At 33.2% G+C, this 23,506-nt stretch overlaps 1 protein-coding gene across 1 annotated transcript; it reads left to right on the forward strand.

Annotated features, from left to right (window-relative positions):
* The first annotated feature begins 12,645 nt into the window (after positions 1-12,645).
* Positions 12,646-15,644, forward strand: LOC112706641 (AP2-like ethylene-responsive transcription factor PLT1). The gene is made up of 7 exons (XM_025758051.3): positions 12,646-12,925; positions 13,009-13,405; positions 13,495-13,577; positions 13,694-13,702; positions 13,790-13,878; positions 14,172-14,296; positions 14,391-15,644. The coding sequence occupies exons 1-7, from the start codon at positions 12,817-12,819 to the stop codon at positions 15,250-15,252; spliced, it is 1,674 nt and encodes a 557-aa protein (XP_025613836.1). The 5' UTR covers positions 12,646-12,816; the 3' UTR covers positions 15,253-15,644.
* Positions 15,645-23,506: the final 7,862 nt, after the last annotated feature.

Genomic DNA, 23,506 nt, shown 5'->3' on the forward strand with positions numbered 1-23,506 from the left:
GGTGACTTAGAGGAAGAAATCTACATGTATCAATTTGAGGGTTTCAAGGTTGAGGGTAAAGAAAGTCAGGTATGTCACTTGAGGAAATCGCTATATGGATTGAAATAATCTCTTCGACAATGGTATAAGCGATTTGAGTCCTTTATGTTAAAACAAGGTTTTTCCAGAAGTAATTATGATTGTTATGTATACATTCGTAAGCTTCCTGGAGGTGATTATATCTATCTTCTATTGTTTGTGGATGACATGTTTATTGCCTCTAAGAGCAAGGTAGAGATAGATATGTTAAAGGTTCAACTTGGTAAAGAATTTGAAACAAAAGACTTGGGTGCTGCACGAAAAATATTAGGCATGAAAATTAAAAGAGAGAGATCAAGCCAAAAATTGTTCTTGAGCCAAAGAGGATACATTGAGCGCGTCATTGAAAGGTTTGAAATGAAAAATGCTAAATCGGTGGTAACACCGTTGGCTCTACATTTTAGCCTCTCTGGTAAACAATCTCCCACAACAGTAGAGAATAAGGCTTATATGGAAAGTGTACCTTATGCTAGTGCAGTCGGTAGCCTAATGTATGCTATGGTGTGTACACGCCCAGATATTTCACATGCAGTTAGCGTTGTTAGCAGGTTCATAGCAAACCCGGATAAGGCACACTGAGAAGCAGTCAAGTGGATATTAAGATACTTGAAGGGTACCATTGACACAAGTTTATGCTTTAGTGAAAAATCATGTCAAATCAGCGGCTTTGTTGATTTTGATTATGCTAGTGATCTAGATAGAAGACGTTCTACGACTGGTTATGTATATAAAATACAAGGTGCTCCAATTAGTTGGCGATCGATGTTACAAGCTACAGTGGCACTATTTACTACAGAAGCTGAGTACATGGTAGTAGCAGAAAGGGTGAAAGAAGCATTGTGGCTAAGGGGTCTTCTAGATGATTTGGGGTTGAAGCAAGATTGCATGAATCTGAGTTGTGATAGTCAAAGTGCAATTCATTTGGCTAAAAATCAGGTTCATTATGCTCGTACCAATCATATTGATGTAAGATATCACTTCGTGCGCGATGTTATAGAGAAAGGTAACATTTCTCTTATAAAAATACACACAGATGAAAATCCTACTGATATGTTGACTAAAGTAGTGTTAGGAAACAAGTTCCAACACTGTTTGAAATTGCTTAATATTGCTTCATGTTAGGCATTACATGGAGAAATAGAGGAACTACGATTGGTTTGATCCTGAATAAGGGTACGTAGGCAGTCATTATAAAAATGATGCAACTAGATATGAATACCACACTTTGATCGTCCAAAATTTGAGTAGATTTCAAATTGTGAGAATAAAAGAAAGGCTAAGAGCAAACTTAGGGAGTAAAATAAGAGCAAACTTAGGGAGTAAAATAAAATTTGCAAGGAATTTTAATAGAAAGGAACTTGTATGGAGTTTTCATAGGAGAATTTTATTTTCATTCATTAAAATTATAGCATAGATGATACTATATATATTTCTGTAACAATATAGTTGATACATCATCAAAAAATAAGAAAAAAAAGTTAAGTCACATCCTATTTTTTCGTATTGACTTTGTTATAGTTAGTGTATTATTATGGGTAGTGTTTAATTTCATATTACTTTCTATCTATTAAAAGTTAAAATTTCACTGCAGACTCAACAATAAGTGACAACATTTAATCTTTTATGATAGGATGAAGTGAAAATAATACCATAGCTACATAAACATCTAAATTATTTAACCTGAATAACAAATGTATTTTGAGACATATTCTCTAAGATATTTCATGAAGTATGGGACAGAAGGAGTTGCTCCAATTGTTATGTAATTTGCAAATACAATAACTGCAAGTTCATGAACAGAAATTTTAAAGTTTAAAAGGAAAACATAGGTATTTTAAAATATATAGAATGAACGTATAAAGAAAAAGATCAGATGAATAGTTAAAATAAATATCAATGTCTAAATTTTGAACTCAAATTTAAGACGGATCAACTTATGTTTAAGACCTCTTGTAAGACAAATTTATTATTATTACCTAGCTACCAGTCTACAACTACAATTAGTCCATTGATTATTCATGGTTAATTTTATAGTGTCTATTATTTAGTATTTAATTTTTATTTATTTATTTTTTAATTTTAAATATTTAAAAATGATTTATTTTATATTTAAATTAAATATTAATTTTTAAATTTTTTGACTAGTTAAATCATTTTTTAAACACCATAACAATCACTTCAAATCATTATTAATCACTGTGTGTATAGCATATGCTAAACTTTTTTCGAAGAAGAATTATATAATATTAATCCTTAATAAGTACAACAATAAGCATCTATCAAAATTGTAAACACGGGTTTCGCACGTGCATAATCAATTATATATCTACTTAACTAAGTAATATAGCACTACTGACATTTAATTAGTCTCATCACAACCAATATTTTTGCACCTAATAATATTACAAAAATATAAATTTTTTAAATTACAACAATTTTATTTTACTATTGTAGATTATAATAAAAAAATTTATAAAATCAAATTATTTTTATAAAAAAATTGTATAAATCTAAAAGACAAAAGTTTTTATTGACTAAAAAAATTAAAATTTTTAAAAAATTAAATAATAAATTTATAATTATTATTTTTATGTGAAAGAGTTTAATTTTCTAGTAATAATTAATTTTAAATTTATTATCTAAAACTTAAAAAAATTAATGTGTATATTTTTATATTTAATTAAATATTAAGTCTATTACATAAATAAAAATAATTATTTTTTATATTTATTATTTAAAAATAATATTTTTTCTCTCTATATATAAAAATATAATTAGATATTAGTATAAATAAATTTATATTGATTTATAAAATTAATTCAAAATTAATTTTTTAAAATAATTAAATCTTAATTATAATTATTAATCACAATATTAGTATTCTCTCTGAATTATATGTAATCAATTTTAAAAAGAAGAAAAGTAAAATTATAAATTAGAAATATAAGCGATAAAAATTAGAAACTAAATAAAAAAATTAAAAGGGTATGCATATAATAATAATATATTTTTATTAAATAATATTATGGAATTACTTTTTAATTATTTTTTACTACAAATTTAATACCTTCCTTATAATTTTATAAATTTATTTGAATGATATTATTTTATTATTTTTTTGTAGAATAAAAAAATAGAGAAATCAGAGATAGATAATAAGATAGAAAAGAGAGAGAAAAATAAAGAATACGAAGACGAGAGGAGTTTGTTAATTTTGGAGGAAAATATTTATTTTAATGGTAATAAAATAATTAATATCTCGTGATGCATTTTGGTTTATCAATTTAGTAATAATATAAAATATAATTATAAGTTATATATAGAATGGAAAGGGTAAAAAAAATATGGAAGAAGAGACTTTATTAATTTTAGAGGAAAATATTTTATTTATATTTTATTAAAAAAGTGTTATGTGATACATTTTATTAGTTGTTAAATTTTAATATAATATAGTTATATTTTAATTTTAATTTTAATTAAAATAGAATAACATATTTATTTTAGTTGTCAAATTTATAATTAGTCATTAATAATATGTATACACTAAAATTAATCATCTTAAATATATATTAAAATATAAAATATACAATAAAAATGAGTTAAATAATATATATATATATATAATAACTGATTTTAATAGTTAATTTTAATATATAAATAATATTAAGTTTTTATATAAAAATATTACGTAAACACACTACCAGAAATACGGTGATTAGCCACGGAAAAAACCGTGGCTAAAATCAAGAAAAACCGTGGCAATCAAGCGTTAGCAACGAATGGGTATCCGTGGCTAACAAGGGCGACGCATTTTCAGTTAGCCACGGTTTTTGGCCTGTTAGCCACGGTTTTGTGACCCGTGGAGACATTTAAATAGCCACGGTTTTCACTATTTTAGACACGCTCTAAACCGTGGCTAAATGACAATAATATAATCAACAAGTATAATTTTGCCACAATTTTGTCCGTGGCTAATATTGGTGGGCTGGGTTTTTTTGCCACAATTTTGCCCGTGGCTAATGTTAATGGGTTATTTAGCCATGGTTTTTTCCGTGGCTAATCATAAAAGATAAATTAAAATATATATATATATATATATATATATAATAAAGATGCTACTTAGTACAAAATTATATTGTATAAAATTAAAAAAAATTAGCCATATCCATATAAGTAGAATTCTTATTAATAAAAATATGAAATTTAAGTAATAATGTTGAAAAGCAAATATCCTGAACTAAATGAGTTTAAACTATTACAAAATCAAGTATCAGAATGCATCATTATTAGATCTCTAACGTCTTCATTGGAGTACCTACAAAAACATTCAAATAAGATTGTGTTATCTCTTAATTCATGAAAAAAATGTTCCAAGACATTATTTAAAATAATAGTTTAATGTAAAAAAAAGTAAAAATGCATACCCAATAAAACTGAGTTTTCATTTTCACAACATAAAACATATCATTAAACTCCTCATCAATCAATATATTATATATTGCTAGACTTATATCCTACTAAACAATTTTCAATTCAATTGTTTCATGTAAGTAAGTAAGATATCAGATTACAATCAAAATCATTTAGAGACAGAATTTAAAAATAAAAATAGAAATGTATTAGCAATTAACAAGATCAATATTTTAGAGTAGAAAGTTGAACTTACCAGGTAAATATTGAGCATATCGAGCATGCGGATCTTCCAGGTAAGTGTCCCTTGTTCCATGGCAACATGCATCCATTACTCTAAGTTACCATTGTTCACATATTCATCCATTAGTAGCTTAAATACTGAAACAAAAACAAATAAAAATGCTATTGATAATACAAAGAAATAGATACTATGTACTCAGGAGTTGTGAGAGCATAGATAATAACTTAAAATGATTTACTTTGCTAAAAATAAATACCTGTTAACTCCCTCCAAGCAGGCACATAAGATGTTTATGTCTAACATGACCTATAGCCTCCACTTCAATTATGAATTCACTTTTCTTATTCTTTATTAAATAATTTCAAATTTCAATCACACAACAACTTCGCTTTAATAATTGAAAGAAAACAGTCTCAACTACTGTCTAGTGTTATAATGAGAGAAAGGTTGAAAGAAGCAAATCAAATAAAGTATCCTTACAATTTTTTAAGAAGTTTTTTTTACTACCACCTCATTTCTATTGATCAACGTATAGAATGCTTCTTACCATTCTTGGAAATTCCTTCTTCTTCATACATCAAACTAAAATCTCTCTCGTTTGAGATAGTTTGATCTACACTGATTAACATTATTATGATCACAAAATAACACTCATATAAAAAGAAATATTCACAAAGATTAGGCTCTTAAGTATATAAAAAATTACAATGTTTAAAGAATGGATGCTACCATAGTGATCTAAATGGTGGAACTTCTTATGCATAAAGTTAGACTCAAAAATAAGAAACACAAGAAATGATAAGAAATGTAAATAATAACTCTTATTTGCTACCTTGCTATGGCTATGAGCATTACCAAAATAATGTTGATTTTAGGAATTTTAGCATATAAAGGAGAACTAAAGTTAATTAGGAATATAATTAATCACATTAGTACGTACTACTAAGTAGATAATTATATTTATGCATTTAAATTATACTTTATACCAAAAATTCATTCTCTATACCATCAAAAGGATAAATGAATAAAACATGCAAATCCAAGACAATGCATTCATCTCCACCAACAACAAGAAGAGAAAATTTAAATCGACCAGTATTTTAGAGAGGCAAGATTCAGAGCACTACCTCCAGAGAGAGTGACAGTGAAGAAGGTGCAATGAAGCAACCTAGGGTTCCTTCAAGTCTTCTTCGCGATTTGCCGTAGAATCGGATTCTACCGATTTTGCTTGCTTCTTCGGCGACTCGAACTGACGGTACTCGAACTGCTGCAAATCATGGTCCTTTCTCTTCCACAAAATGTCTAATGCGATCGTACTCAGAATTTAAACAGGAACGGATTGAGCATAACGGATTTACTCTGAAAGTTAGTTGCAGGAGCTAAGAAATTACGGATTTGGAGAAACTGAAGAGAATGTTATTAGCGAGAGGGATAGGTTGCATGTTATCAAACTTGAATCAATTACAGGAACTAACAAATAGGGAATTTGGAGAAAAAATAGTGTGAAGAAGTTATCGTAAAAACTGGGTGAGTGCGCTACTAGTTACATTTAACATTATCGCTAAAAATTTCATTTATCTTATTATAAATGTTAATTTGAATTTTGTTTAGTGAAGTAACTATCATTTTTAATTTAGAATAAAATTTAATTTTAATAAAAATATTAAATTATAAATTTTATAACTTTAAATTATATTTTAAAAATTTTACATACAAATTAGAATTTAGAATTTTGACCCGTTAGATTTAAAAAAAATGGCATCAATAAAAATTAAAATAAATAAACTTAAAACTTAAAAATTTGATACCGTTGAATTAAAAAAGAATAAAAATGTTGTACATAGTTAAAAAATATCTTCCATAAAGTTTATTTTATTTTATTTTTTTATTAAATTAATAAAATGTTAATAAATAGATAGAATAATAAAATGTAGTTATAAAACTAATATTCTGAATTTTAAGAGTTAGAACTTTGTTCATTAATATTGCACTAAATTAATAGTGAGTAATTAAATTAGTTATTATTCTAATCAATTATAGTTAATATTTTTTATTTTTTAGAATTAGCTAGAGTTATTTTATTAAAGATAAATATGTACTTTTTTTTGTACTCTTTTGATACTCTTTTTATAATTTTAACATTTATTTTTAATTGAATCATTTTATTTTATTACTAAAGTCTCTAAATTAATGCATAATGTGAAATTGAACACTGAAACTGTATTTGGTCAGAAAGAATACGAATAAAAAAAAGTGACAACTAAAAAATATAAATAGTAAAATTGTATGTATATGAATTAGTCTTTTTTTATTATATTACAATATGATTTTTATAAAGTAATGAACAACACAACCACACAAAAAAATTATTTTTAAATCAAGAAAGAAAAATTAAAAAAAGATTCAGAGATATGGCAGAGTATAATTTTTCGACGGTAGCACTAGAAAGGAAGAAGGGAGAAAAAATTAACAATTGGAGAATTGGAAAAGCCTGCATAAAAATTGAGAAAAAGTATAAACTGCATAAAAATATTTTGAAAGAGATGGAGAAAAACGCCAAATTAAAGACAATTTTGAAGTGAAAATCGTTTGAATTCATCACGGTGATCATTAGGTCTGTGGTAAATGAGGAAAGTCATCTCAAGTTAGCCACGAACAAATAAAACCGTCGAAAAAATCCACAAAATTTAGCCACGGAGATACAAGACGTTGCAAGTGATTATCACGATCATATAATTTGCCACTATTTTTTATTCGTGGGTATCTTCCCGTTGGTAATACCCGTATTTCTGGTAGTGACAGATTAAGTTTTTAATTAGTTTTTTTAAATAAAGTTATTTTTTTCCCTTTTTCGTCTGTTCTTCTTAGCAAATTAAAGCAACACAGAACATACAAATTTTTTTGAATAATATACAAAGTTTCAAAAAATAATACAAAATATGTATAAATAACGTAGAAATTAAATTATATATAAAATACAAGAATTCTACAGAAACAACAGAAAAAAATATGTTAAAGCAATATAAATAAGAAGAAAGAAAGAAGAAGAAAAAGGAAAAAGACTACACAGATAAAAGGAGAAGAATAAGAGGAATTAGAAGAAGGAAAAAAAGAAAAAAGACAAAAACAGAAATAATAAATTAAAAAGAGAAGAAGAAATAGGAAATAAACATTTTTTTTCTTACTAAAAGAATCACTTAACATAACAGAGAATCACATAAAAATCTGAGTCATCAATATAAGAAGAAAATTAAGATTAAAAAAGATAACTAACTATTAATTAAGAAAAAATTACTTTGCAATCTTTTAAATTTTCTTTATTATGTTGGCACAAATAGAAAAAAGGGTTACGTTGAAGCGAGAGATGTGGTAAAATGCTCCCTTATTGTGCTGCACTCTGGTCAAATTAGCCATTTCTTTATGTGCATATATATATATATATATATATATATTTGGCGGGAAACGTGTGTCATCAACAATAGGTATTCCCAATTGTTTAACATACACTTCTCTGTCAGTCACTGAGACTAGCTCTCACTTATCTTATTCTTATTTGTTATAATATTTTCTCTTTTAAATTTTTGGATTCATATGGCTTCTCTGCACGCAGGATATATAATTATTGATAAGTTATTAATTTATATAGATTTGAATGTTAATCTGACAAACACACACACATATATACACCTAATGGAATCGTTCTTCTATCTCTATATAGCGGCGCTTAATAATTTTTACACTAGGTCTTCTGATCTCAGTCAAACATACATTTTATATATAATTGTAGGGTGCATGCATGCATGACATAAATGTGAGATTCTCTCATTCTCTCGTGAGTAATAATGAAATTTCTCTTATGAATCCCTAAATTATTAACAATACTTTTTTTTATCACAGTTATACATACATATCTTTCTTCATAGCAAGGGAATATAGTTTATCTATAGAATCTACCAGCAATAGTAGAAGTGGCAGTTTCATTTATTGAAGGATGATGATAGTAGTTCTATTACATAATTATGATATTTTCTGGTCCAATAAACTAAAAATTAATTTATAAATTAAAGTTTTATTTGTCATTAATCAATAAATTTTGCATATATACGAAATAAAGCTCAAATTTAAAACTTGCTTAAGTATAAAATTAGTAAACTAATTACTAACTCAATCCAAATTAATTTTACTACTGCACTAAACATTGTTGAATACCAAGCGTGAGATATTAGTCACACATATTGGGCCTGTGGCTCTTATCAAACGAAAATATTAGTAGCACATTGGAAAAAGGATAAGTAAAGAGTGGACAAAATATTTAATAAAATTAGTCTTTAATTTATAAAAAATAACATAATTATATAGATATAAATTTAGCAATAAGAACAACATTTTGCAATTTATTAAAGGAATAGATGTTATGCTATGATGTATAAACGTTAATATGAATATGGATAGGACACGACTTGGGACATTGACATGGATATGAAACAGGATACGATATGGGACATATTGACATGCAAATTTTAAAATCTTACGAGATACAAAAACATGATGAATACATATAAAATATAAAGTATTTTTAGATAAATTGTAATGATATTTTGATATTTTATTATATTAAAATATAAATTAATTTTTTAAATTATTTTTAATATCTTATTTTAATTATATCAAGTATTTAAAATATTTTTTATTTAATAAATAATAATATATATTGTATTTAAATTTATTTCAAGAATATATGTTAAGAATAAGACTACATACGTTGACACGTAATGGTATTTAAGTGTGCCCAAATATGTTCGAAGAAATTTTTTTTTATTTTTTATTAAAACACAGTTAAATATAACAAACACGCGTGTTAGACGAGTATCAATAAATGTCGTGTCCAAAAGGCGTCTAATACCCAATTGTCAATGCTTCATAGATACTATGTCTACTATGCTGAGCTTATAGAATAACTTAAAACAAAAAAAATATATTTAAAGCTCATATTATTAGAAATTTATTACAAAAACAAAATAAAAATAAAAAAAATGGTGAGATATTTGTATGTGCTACTCCAATTGCGTGCGTTACGAGATCCAAGCCTAGGTTGAAACTTGTCCCACACTAGACGTCTACTACTTGAACATTCCACATAAAAAAATTTAGCTAGCTATAGCAAGCAAACTTATTATTAGACATTCCATAAAAATAAAATATATAGTAATATGCCATGTTCTACAATCATTTTTCATTCAGATTATTAGATCAGGATCAGAAGCAGATATGCTAATGCTATTACTGTTCATACATTAGAAGATAGATATGGTTAATTGATCATATCATCACAAGATCTGTCCTAGATTATTTGAAATAATGAACCCAAATCAAATCAGAATAGAATACAACCTTCTTCTAACGTGTGCTTGTGGGACATCAAAACCTGACCACGCACCCTAATAATAAGTATTTAATTAATTAATTAATCTCTTGCTTAGTGGGGTTTTGACCGGTTCGAAAACCGAGTGGGTGGTCAACAGATTTTTACTTGGGCGTAACAAACGAAATCCTTCATTATTCGAATTATTAACATTTTATTATTATTATTATTATTATTAACAATTTTAATTTTTTTTAAAAATTTGAAATATGGAACACAGCTTAGCTTTGTGTTATATATTTTGAAGAAGGAGTAATTTTTACTCTTAGTTAGAGTACTTTTAATATTTAATATGTCGGATTTTTGTAATATAAAATTGCATGTCCGTACCCATGCATCTTCAACACATGCAGGACTCGGGGATCCACAAATTGGGTAAATATTATTTCACGATCTTCACATACAACTAACCCTAATACATTACTTCAATTCATCTCTATATATATTTGCACATTATTTGAGTTGTTTAATATTATTCATTAAAAAAAAAAAGTGTTGGTAGAGAGAGAAGGTCGGTTGTTAGTGTTAATTAACTTTACGTAGAGTCGTCGATTTTGATAGTAAGAGATGATTTGCAGAGTGTGGGAATGCTGGGCTTTCGGGAGTCATTTATTTCGTAGAACGAGGACGTGAGTTCCAATAAACCAAGTGGGAAGACACACACCCACTCTACATTCATTTTCAAATAAATATCTAATACATACTCACTATTTGCTCTCTCTTTTTTATTCTTAAAAATAAATTTTATCATTTTCATTCTATTTTTTTTTCTAAAAATTATGTAAAAGTAAATAACATTTTTTATCAATGAGATATAACTCAAATAACATAATCTCTCCATATTTATTTAAGAGGTCACAAATTTGAGTCTTCTTATTTTTAATAAAAAAATCAACTTCTTAAATTTTGCCAATAAATTATAGTTCAAATGGCATAATCTCCCTATACTTAAAGTTAAATTATTAACAAAATATCATATTACATAATATAAATAAATGTATTGATACATTTACGGTTAATTTTGTAACTCAAGAGTTTGTATTTATTCTCTAAATTATCGATATTGTTCTTGTATTGTTGTTATGTAAGATATTTCGTTAATTATTTAATTTTGATCTTACGATATAACTATATTGAAGCGGGAGTAGATCCTCTCCAGTGAAAAAAAATTGGATAGTGTGCAGTGTTTAATCTAACCATTCATTATTCTCTTTCTTTTATTTATTTTTGGTCTCACTTATAGAATCAAAGATGAGAGATCACACTGAATTTTGTCAAGTGTTAAAAAAACTAAAAAGAATCCATTTTCTATTGAAGTTAAATATTTTTTTTTTAAATTTAAATAAGATACTTTAAATTAAATTTTAAAGACCAAAATAAAATTATATTCAAATATAAAAAACCAATTTAATATTATATCTTTTTATTAATTACTTGATAAGTTTTTGACCGATTTTTGAATGTATGTATTCTAATAGTAAAGAGTAACTATAGCCATTTTTTAGGTAAAAATGAAATGATAGGATTTAACGCTCACACAAAAAGATAATTTAAGATAGCGCTTGTTTTAGAGCATTAGAAATGCGATTATTATAGTGATAGTTTAAAATTAAAGTTTTAGTTTTTCAGTATCTTTAAAAAGTGAGGACACATGAGATTGAATTTTTTAAAAATAAAAATTAAAAACTAATAATTTTTTTAAATAACCTCATTTAAAATTTATATTTTAAGTCTATTTTTCACTTTCACAACCTTTGTTTCTCACTTCCAATCTTATCCCACCTCTTACCCTACAAAATAAATATAAAACATATTAATTATTTAATTTTTTTAAAGACAAATATTAAACTAAATTTATTTATAAGCATGAAACACTAAAATAATAACATAAAAATACAAAAATATAAAATTATATTTGATAAATAAAATATATATATATATATTGTGTTTAAAAATATTGAAAAATAATAAAAATTAAAATACTAATAAAAGATATAATTTTTTTATTTTTATTAAATTTTTTTAAATCTTTGATATAAAAAATAAATTAAATTTTTATAATTTATTTTAATTTATTATTAAATAAAATATAAAAATATTAATGTTTATGTGTTTATTTTTAAAATTTTTATTCTTTTTATTCTGTTTTATCTCATTCTTAGAATCAAATACCGCTTAGGTTGGCAAATGGAATGGTAGGTTAGAAGAATGAAAATGAAAAATATAGGCTCCTAATATAACACTCGCTAGTGTCGTGTAGAGTAGATAATATAATTTAATAATGATTATAGGGAGATTATAAGTTTGTATTCTTGTGTTGGAAAGGGATGAGTCTACAAAAGGGGTAAAACAGTCACATCCAATTTGATTCATTTATTAATAGTTCTAATAATTCAAATTTAATGTAAATAAGAGAAAACGGAAGAGATCATGTATGTAATGCAATGTATCCATGGTGACTTTAAATATATATTGTGTGGCTCACTAAATGTTTTCCCTTTTCTCTTCACCACCCCTTCCTCTTCTCTCTTCTCTCTTACAATTAAAGCCTGAAACTTCAAACCTCATCACTTCACTATATATACTCCTTTAAACCCTACCCAGTTTTATTTATTTTCTTACACTAACCCTATAACTATTCTTCTATTCTGATCTTTGAACAATGAATTCAAACAACTGGCTATCATTCCCACTCTCTCCAACTCATTCATCACTACCACCTCTGGGAACATTGGTGAATGACAACATCGATAACTCCTTTCAAAATCATGGTACTATGTTTTGTTTTGTTTTGTTTTGTTTTATGTGAGGTGATGATATATATAAACATGATGATTGTGTGCACTAAATACAGATTGGAATCTGATAAACAATGAGAGCAGCAGCAGTAGTCAAGTTCCGAAGGTAGCAGATTTTCTTGGTGTGAGTAACAAGTCTGAGAATGAGTCAGATCTTGCAGGCTTGGATGATGACTCGGATTACTTGTTCAACGCAAACACTACCCTTTTGCCTCTGCAAGTTCTTTCTAATAATAGCAGCTATGACTACCAACAACAACAAGAAGAGAGTAACAACAATAACAGTAGTAATCTTCATCAGTCACTCACACTCTCCATGGCTACTGCCAACAAGGACTCCACTACTTCCGACAACACTTGTGCCACTGCCATCGTTGAAGCTTCAGCCGCTGCCCCGAGAAGAGCTTTGGATACCTTTGGTCAGAGAACTTCTATTTATCGTGGTGTAACAAGGTGCTACATAATAATCAATATTCAATAATCTCTTTCAAACAATAATTTCTAGCCTCTAATTAGTTACTTATTTATTATATTATATATAGACATAGGTGGACTGGAAGGTATGAAGCTCATCTATGGGATAATAGTTGTAGAAGGGAGGGTCAATCAAGAAAAGGTCGCCAAGGTAATTAAATTAATTAATTAATTAGCTTCTCTTCTATATATCTAGGTCTCTTGCTAACACCTCTTTCCTTTTTTTTATGTTGTCATGCTTAATTTAATTACATCATGGATCATCAGTGTATTTGGGTAAGTGTGTTCGTTGCTTGTGTTTTCAATTTTCATTCCCTCTCTTTTTCATTACCGGAGATAGAGAAATGATAAAGTGAAGTGTAGGTGGATACGACAAAGAAGAGAAAGCAGCAAGGGCTTATGATTTAGCCGCACTTAAGTACTGGGGAACTTCCACCACTACCAACTTTCCCGTAAGATTTAAATAAATTGTTCCAATTAAGATTATTAAGTGTTGTTGTTGTTTATATATAATAATAGGTGGATACTACAATGAAGATGGCAAAAATATCTTCTCATGAAGATGCTTTGGTTAAAAGTGTGGTTTATTTATTTAGCCACACTTTAAACAAAAACAACACTTTTATAAATATCAAAATCTAACCATACAATCCATCATCCAAAGGTCAAAAAGAAATATACTCATATGAAGACAATTATGCCATCTTCATTGTAGTATCCACCATAATAATAACCCTACATTCAGATGAGTAACTACGAGAAAGAGTTGGAAGACATGAAGCACATGACAAGACAGGAATTCGTAGCAGCCATTAGAAGGAAGAGCAGTGGATTCTCAAGGGGAGCATCAATGTATCGTGGAGTCACAAGGTACAATGCAGTTTGTTGATAAATCTGTCAAATCACTTGTATGAATAAATAATGTACGAGTTTATTCTGTTAATGTTAATTAATAATAATGAAGGCATCACCAACATGGAAGATGGCAAGCAAGGATAGGAAGAGTGGCCGGAAACAAAGATCTGTACTTGGGAACTTTCAGTACCGAAGAAGAAGCTGCAGAAGCTTATGACATTGCAGCCATAAAGTTCAGAGGTCTAAACGCAGTTACAAACTTCGACATGAGTCGCTACGATGTGAAAGCCATTCTTGAAAGCAACACACTTCCCATTGGAGGAGGTGCTGCAAAACGCTTAAAGGAAGCTCAGGCTCTAGAATCTTCTAGAAAGACTAATAGAGATGACATCATAGCATTGGGATCCACCTTTCCATACGGATCTTCTTCATCAACCACAACCGCCACCAGATTTTTGCAGCAAGCAACTGCTTATCCTTTAATGCCACAGCACCACTTCGATCATCATCATCATCAACCATTGTTAACGTTACAGAACCATGACATATCACAACATTACAACACTGATCCTGCTTCTTCGTTTCATCATACTAATTCTTATCTCCAAAGGCAGCTTCAACTCCATCATCAACAGCATCAAACTACTTCTTCTTCTTCATCTTCATACAATAATAATAATGCTCAATTTTACAGCAGCTACCTTCAGGGATTCATGGACCATAACAATGGGAATGGAGGAGGAGGTTACCATCATCATCATCATAACACTAATAATATGCTTGGGATTGGAATGGGTTCTAATAATAACTCCTCATCGAGCAATGCCACAGCAGTGGGATCAGCGGAGGAGCTTGCTCTTGTGAAGGTTGATTATGACATGCCTTCCGCGGGATACGGCGGCTGGTCGCCGGCAGCAGACACCATGCACGGTTCAAACGGCGGTGGTGTCTTCACAATGTGGAATGAATGAATGAATGAGTGGAAGCCTTTGAGGGAAAAAGAGAGGGACTCAACACAACACAACACAAAACACCACACCCTAGCCTATTATTAGCTACCTAACCTTTTAATTAATTTTCTAATTTTTCTTGTAATCTTTCTCATTGTCTTTTTCTTCTTTTTAATTATGGTATTATGGTGACAAGTGGATTAAGGTAAAGGCCAAATAGGAGGAGTTTTGTCTGCTACTGATTGATGATCGATGATCATGCATGCATGCTGATATGATATATCATATCTCAGCTCATATAATATCCTATTATCCTATTCTATGCTTATATATATTCACCGATATTTAACTTTATTATGGGTCTGTAATTTAAACCCAAATTTTGTATGCAGACTGGCTCAATTTTCTTGTTATCTATCAAAATCTACAACTTCTAATACTTTTTTTGTTATTTGCATGTGATTCAATGAGATTAATTAAGCTAAGCTAAGGTATTACCTTTTTTTAGGTTCTTTCATATTTTATTTCTGTTCTTGATATATGTATATCTTATTATAAACTTTTTATTTCCATCCCTCTAGGCTTGAATATGAGTTCTTGACTGGTGCCAAACCCACATTAATTTTTATTTAAAAAGAAAATAGAACTCATGCTTTGCTCCTCCATATATCATTTATAGAACATTATGATCACATGAGGTTTTAATACATAGGAATAATAGGATGTTAGTTTATTTTGTGGATATGCATGGATCACTACATGTTATGTCCATACTCACATGGAGTGATTCTATGATCATTCCTGATATAAATAATTCAATTAAGTATCATCGACATGAGTTGGTTTTTATATTTCGAACATAATTTTCGTCAAATTCTTTTTCTTTTTATTGATCAACCACAATCGTATTATATATGAACAAGATAAAATTAAGATTGTTAAAGTTGCAGTAAATTAAATATATATTACTTCAACAACTGATATTAGCCATATTTGTATTTGATTACTTAGCTTTCTTATGATAAGGAGCGAGTGATGATATCCAATTTTCTACCATGAAAACTTTAAGAAAAATTTACTTGTACAACAAAATTTAGATTTTAGTCCATCTTTAATACACATTTATAATTAAAAAAATTTAAATTTTAAAAACTAAAATTTTTCTAACTTTATATCTGTTACGTTGGGTAATCGGAGGTAATGGACTTAACTCGTTAAGTTGGCCCAATCGTTAGTGGAGAGAAACCTTCGAAGAGAATCATGCTTCTTGGGCTTCCGTCCGACTTGTGAGTACGACTGAATGGGAATGGTACCTGCAAAGACACTCCGACGCTTAAGTCAGCAAGGGTGCAAGCAGGTCTAGAGAGTATTGGGACTTAGAGATACCTGAGGGATGTCAGTGTATTTATAGTGGTGAACTAATAACCACCGTTGGAGTAGTTTCACTTTTTAGGGTGTATAACCGTCCCTTTATCTTAGGGAGGTTACGATATGGCTTCTGGAAGTAGATAGAGAGATTTTAGGGGCAGTTACTCATTTGAATGAGTGTTTATCGGCCAGCTAATCTTCGTCCCCGACTTATTTGGGGTAAGTCGTGGTGAGAACCGACTTGTAGGGAGAAGGTCGGTATAGGGTGAGGCTCAATTCTTTGGATTGGGCCTTTCGTTGGGTCTTGGGCCTTATCATTGGGTCAGGGTATGAACAGTGCCCCTACTCGAGCCCAATTTCTTTTAAGACTTGGGTTCGAATATTTTACTCGGGGTCGTAGCCGACTTGTGAGGGAACCGACGTGATTCGACGTGACTTTCCGTGACTTTTGATTTTCACAGTTACGTCTAATCAAACGTCGCGTCCGTTAGAGGTTCGCGTAGGGATTGATTACCTTGGTAACAGTGCACTCATTAATGATCACTTCTGTTTTTACCATTATGCCCCTAACGTGTTTATAAATACTTTCCCTTTCTGTCGTTGTTTCGTTTCTGCGATTTTTCAAATTTGCTTCTCATCTGTTCGTGGGAAATTCTTGTTTGAAGGTTTTCATCTTCCTCTACCTTTTTCTGGACAAAGGTTCGTTCTTTCTCCCCTTCTCTTTTACTAAGTGCTTTTGTTTGCATGCCTTTTATTATTTAGAGGGAGAGAAGGTGACGTTGTAGGCTTCTGTTTAATTCCATGCCCCCTTAGGAACTCTCGTTTTTTATTCTTTTTCTTTTCCCTTTGTAGGTTTTCATCATACCTTAGGAAAGAATGTCTTCTGTAGAAGTTCTTACTCAATGGGTCGATGTCACGGTCTTAGGGGAGGAACCTTTGGTCGATACCAAATTTTTCACCAACCTTCGCACTCATCACCGAATTTGTACTTCCAAGGAGGATGAGCCAAAGTATGAATTGGTGGTCCCGGGTCCGGAAGACCGGGTTTGTTTTGGGAGGGACACTGAGGTGGTCTCTCATTTTTTCTACATGTATGAGAGCATGGTTACACGTTTGGGTGTTTTTCTTCCATTTTCTGATTTTGAAATGGCTGTCTTACGTCACTGCCGAGTTGCTCCTACCCAACTTCACCCCAACTCTTGGGGTTTTCTGAAAATCTACCAGTTTATCAGCCATGCTTTAGACTTTCCGACTTCCTTGAGGATTTTCTTTTATCTTTTCCACATGACCAAGCCCTTCAGTGGGCAAAATAACAAGCAACAATGGGTGTCTTTCCGAGCTATACAAGGTCGGAGAGTTTTCACCCTTTTTGATGAATCCTTCCATGACTTCAAAAAATATTTTTTCAAAGTTCAAGGCGTAGAGGGTCACCACCCCTTCTTCTTAGACGAGAGTTCTTCCCTTCGCTTTCCTCTGTACTGGCTAGAGTCCTCCCCCTGTGAGAAATATGGTTTGGACGATCTAGATGAAGTGGAGGCAGCCATTGTGGGGTTCCTCCCAGAAGTGTGGGGGAGGGTCCCATATCTGGATACCAAAAAATTTCTCTAAGGGTCGCCGACCTTTGTCCAGACACAACTACGTAGCTTTTATTTTTCTTCTTTGTTTCTGACTTGCGACTTGTTTTTGTCGACTTGTCTGACTTTTTTGGCTACTAATTGTTTTTTTACAGAGATGGCGAAGAAGAATTCCAGTGAATCTTACCAGAGAGTCCAGGAGGCCAAGGCGAGGTCCCGTGCCAGGGCTGGCGGCGCCAGGGTAGCTAGCTCTCCTCTTCCTTCTCCTCCCCCTTCTTCCCGAAGTTTGGAGACTCCTTCTCAACCCATCGTCATTTCCTCCTCGGCTTCTTCTCAGCTGCCCCCTCCCCCTCCCGACCTTCTCCCGAGTCAGAGAAGAAGAAGCGTAAGACTTTAGAGTCTAGCTCTTCTTTTGAAGGTGAGGCTAAGGTGGATGCTCCTGCATTTATCCGAAAATACATCTATCCCCATACCCGTATAGGTATGGATGATGTTTCTATCCGGAACCACCTCACTATTCTGGCTCAGGAGAATATCAGGGCAGCGGCGGTGTGCACCAAATTTCTTGATATTTTTGAGAAGACTCCTCTTAGTTCTTTGGGTTCAACCTCGAGGGTTGAAGAGTTGGAGGAAAGGCTTCTCATATATCAGAAACATGAGGAGGAGTTGAAGGAGGAGGTTGCTAAGTTGAAGGAGGAGAGGGATGGCCTTCGGGAGAAGGAGAGCAAGTTACAAGCCCAATGCAATATGGAGGAGGGCTTGAGGAAGAAGGCGCAGGAGAGTTATTCGAGCTTGTTCGAGGACCTCGTGGGGGTGAGGAAGGACTTGTTGAATTCTTGGAATGCTTACGCTGAGTTGGAGGACTCTGTTGCTGAAGGAGCCGAGGAGGCCTGGAGGATTTTTAAGGAGCAGGTCGGAGTCCTTGCTCTCGACCTGGATCTCTCTCCTTTGGATCCTGACAAGGTCGTCATTGATGGTGCCATAGTTTCCCCTCCTGCTCCCGAGGTTGTCTCTGAGTCAGATTTGAAGACTCGAGGGTAGAGAATCATTGAGTCCCCTCCTCGTCCAAAGGATGCTCCGAGTTCCTCAAGGTCTCACAGAACCTCCTCTCCGTCTCCTATGGACACTTCTTTCCCTGGTCCTGATGGCGCTCCGACTACTCTTCCCGACTCTGGTGGTGATGTTCTCTAAAAAAATTGTTGGCTATATGGGGGCCCGGCCTGTGGGTCCCCTCTTTTTCAAACTCTCTTTTTTTTTTATGTTTGTAGTGGTGACTTAGTTGACATTTTCCTTGGCCTCTTAAGGCCGTAAACAAAAAATACTTAGAAATACCCTTTTTGGATAAGGGTTTAAGTTTAACAAAAAATACCCTTTTTTGGATAAGGGTTTTAGTTACCTTTTGGTGTGCATGCTTTTCTGATTTTGGCGTTTTTGAAAAACACCTTTGATCTTTTGAAAACCTTTTTCTAGGCTGTCTGTCCCTTTTGAGCCTTTTTGTTTTAAGGGCTTAGGACAACCTTTAGCTTTCGCTTTTTAATAGATTTTTTGATCTCTTTTTGGTATTCCTTATACTCAATTTTTTGATTCATTGAGTTCCTATGACTTAGGTTATTTTTGCGATGCGTTTTTTCTCCTACTCGATTTTTCATCTCGACTTATGAGTCGGAGTGTCTCCGAGTTTCTCACGATCAACTTTTATAACCTCTTTACACCGACTTGTACCTCGTCGTTTATCCTGACGACCATCTAGGTCGGTTCATGGGATTTTCACGCTTTGTCGAGCTTAAGTCAGCGCGTTTCGTAGAAAGAAAAACAGACGAGGAGGAATTTATAAGAGATATTGTAAGGTACCTTACTGCTACTAAGGGTTTTTAATAATCTATTCCCCCTTAGTCCCTACCGTGATGCCTCGTTAAAAACCCTTCTTCAGAAAAAATCCTTTGATTTTTGGGAAAAAATCGTGAAGTTGGGAAAAGAGTACATCAGGGAGTAGAGTTCGCATTTAACTATAGTACCTTTTCATGTTACAAGCATGCCACGACCTTGGTAACTCGGTGCCGTTTAGGTCGGTCACCTTATAATAGCCTTTTCCTAGGACTTCCCTAATCTTGTATGGTCCCTTCCAATTAGCGGCGAGCTTTCCTTCCCCAGACTTGTTGACTCCTATGTCATTTCTGATTAAGACCAAGTCGTCTGCGGCGAAACTCCTTCGAATGACTTTTATGTTGTACCTGATAGTCATCCTTTGTTTCAATGCTGCTTCTCTTATCTGGGCTTGCTCTCGGACTTCGGGGAGTAAATCAAGTTCCTCTTTGTGCCCCTGTATGTTCCCGATTTCATCATGGAGGATCACCCTTGTGCTTTGTTCACTGATTTCCACTGGTATCATAGCTTCTACATCATAGACAAGTCGGAAGGGCATTTCTCTAGTGGCAGATTGTGGTGTCGTCCGGTAAGCCCACAACACTTGGGGGAGCTCCTCTGTCCAGGCTCCTTTTGCATCTTGTAGTCTTTTCTTTAGCCCTGCCAATATGACTTTATTGGTTGCCTCGGCTTGTCCATTTGCTTGGGGATGTTCCACCGAGGTGAACTGGTGTTTGATCTTCATACTGGCCACTAGGTTTCTAAAGGTGGAGTCGGTGAACTGGGTTCTGTTATCTGTAGTAATGGAATAAGGTATTCCATACCTTGTGATGATATTTTTGTAGAGGAACCTCCGACTTCTTTTGGTTGTGATGGTGGCTAATGGTTCAGCTTCTATCCACTTTGTGAAGTAATCTATTCCCACGATTAAGTATTTGACTTGTCCTGGCGCCTGGGGAAAAGGACCTAACAAATCCATTGCCCACTTTGCGAAGGGCCATGGAGAAGTTATACTAATGAGCTCCTCGGGGGGAGCCATGTGGAAATTTGCATGCATTTGGCATAGTTGGCACTTTTTCACAAATTCTGTGGCATCTTTCTGCAAGGTCGGCCAGTAGAATCCAGCTCGGATTACTTTCCTAGCTAGCGACCTGGCTCCGAGATGGTTTCCGCAGATCCCATTATGAACCTCCTCTAGTACTTCAGTGGTCCTTAAGGTCGGTACGCACTTCAACAATGGCGTTGATATTCCTCTTTTATAAAGGATATTTTTCACCAGAGTGTAATGTTGTGCTTCCCTCCGGATTTTCTTAATCTTTTTTTCCTCTTTGGGGAGGATGTCGAATTTTAGGTATTCGACCAAGGGATTCATCCATCCGAGGTTTAGCCCAGTTACTTCAAGGACATCTCGTTTGTCCTCTACTTTTACCACAGAGGGTTCTTGGAGAGTTTCCTGGATCAAGCTTCTATTATTCCCTCCTGGCTTGGTACTTGCTAACTTGGAGAGGGCGTCTGCTCTGCTATTGAGATCCCGGGTTATGTGCTTAACCTCGGTTTCCGCAAAGTGCCTGAGGTACTCCAGAGTTCTTTCCAAGTATCTTTTCATGTTCGGGTCTTTAGCCTGATACTCTCCATTTATCTGGGAGGTCACCACTTGAGAGTCATTGTATATCATCACTTTTGTTGCACCGACTTCTTCTGTCAGCTTCAATCCTGCAATCAGGGCTTCATATTCTGCCTAATTATTTGAAGCTGGGAATTCAAATTTGAGGGATACCTCTATTTGGGTTCCCCTTTCGTCAGCCAGTATTATGCCTGCACCGCTTCTTGTCTTGTTTGAGGATCCATCTACATAGAGTTCCCATGCAGTTGGCTTTTCCTCTTGATCTCCCGCGTATTCTGCTATGAAGTCGGTGAGGCATTGGGCTTTGATTGATGTCCGAGTTTCATACTTCAAGTCGAACTCGGAGAGCTCTATTGCCCATTGAACCATTCTCCCTGCAACATCCGTCTTTTGGAGGATTTGCTTCATGGGTTGGTTCGTTCGGACTCTTATCGTATGAGCTTGAAAGTAAGGCCGTAGCCTCCGTGAGGCTATTACTAAGGAGTAAGCAAATTTCTCCAGTTTGTGGTACCTTAGTTCGGGGCCTTGTAGAACTTTGCTGATGAAGTACACTGGATGTTGTCCGACCTCGTCCTCCCTTATCAGGGCTGATGCGACAGCTTTGTCTACTACGGACAGATATAGGACGAGATCTTCCCCAACAAGAGGTCGAGTTAGGATTGGAGGTTGGCTCAAGAACCTTTTGAACTCCTGGAACGCTCCTTCGCATTCTGGAGTCCATTCAAACTGGCATCCCTTTCTTAATAAAGAGAATAGTGGAAGGGATTTTAATGCTGATCCTGCCAAGAACCTGGAGAGGGTTGCAAGTCGGCCATTTAGTTGTTGAACCTCCCTTAAGCAAGTCGGGGGCTCTTCATTTCCAGTATAGCTTGACACTTATCGGGATTTGCTTCAATCCCTCTTTGTGTCAGCATAAACCCTAGGAATTTTTCGGCCTCCACTACGAAGGTACACTTTGTGGGATTTAGCCTCATCCCGTGTAACCTTATGGTGTCGAAGACTTGCGAGAGGTCTGTCAAGAGATCAGCTTCTTCCTTAGTTTTTACTAGCATGTCGTCTACGTAGACTTCCATTAAGCTCCCGAGGTGAGGGGCGAACACCTTGTTCATCAGCCTTTGGTATGTGGCCCCTGCATTTTTTAATTCAAATGGCATGACCACGTAGCAGAAATTTGGTCGGGGCGTGATGAACGATGTTTTCTCTTGGTCTGGCTCATACATAGGGATTTGATTATATCCCGAGTAGGCATCCATGAACGACAAGTATTGATACCCCGAGCTAGAGTTTACTAGAGTATCAATACTTGGGAGTGGATAAGGGTCCTTGGGACACGCCTTATTTAAGCCGGTGTAGTCGACGCACATCCTCCATTAGCCGTTTTGCTTCTTAACTAGCACTACATTTGCTAGCCATGTTGGATATTTAACTTCTCTGATGAAGCCAGCTTCTAGGAGTGCCTGTACTTGCTCCTCCACCACTAGGGCTCGTTCCGGGCCGAGCTTGCGCCTTCGCTGTTGTACAGGTCGAGATCCTGGATACACCGAGAGCTTGTGGGACATAAGCTCGGGATCTATCCCAGGCATGTCGGGGGCTTTCCAGGCAAAGAGGTCAGAATTGCCTCTTAGGAGCTTAGTCAACCCTTGCTTCAGGGTTTCCCCTAGGTTGGCTCCTATGTTGGTATTTTTCCCCTCCTCTTTGCCGACCTGTATTTCCTCAATTTTTCTTCCTGGCTGTGGTCGCAACTCTTCTTTGGCCCTTGCACCGCCGAGCTCTATGGTGTGAACCTCTTTGCCTTTTCCCCTCAGGTTCAGGCTTTCATTGTAGCACTTTCTTGCCAATTTCTGGT

The sequence above is a fragment of the Arachis hypogaea genome, chromosome 8, assembly GCF_003086295.3.
Source record: "Arachis hypogaea cultivar Tifrunner chromosome 8, arahy.Tifrunner.gnm2.J5K5, whole genome shotgun sequence".
Taxonomy (NCBI): domain Eukaryota; kingdom Viridiplantae; phylum Streptophyta; class Magnoliopsida; order Fabales; family Fabaceae; genus Arachis; species Arachis hypogaea.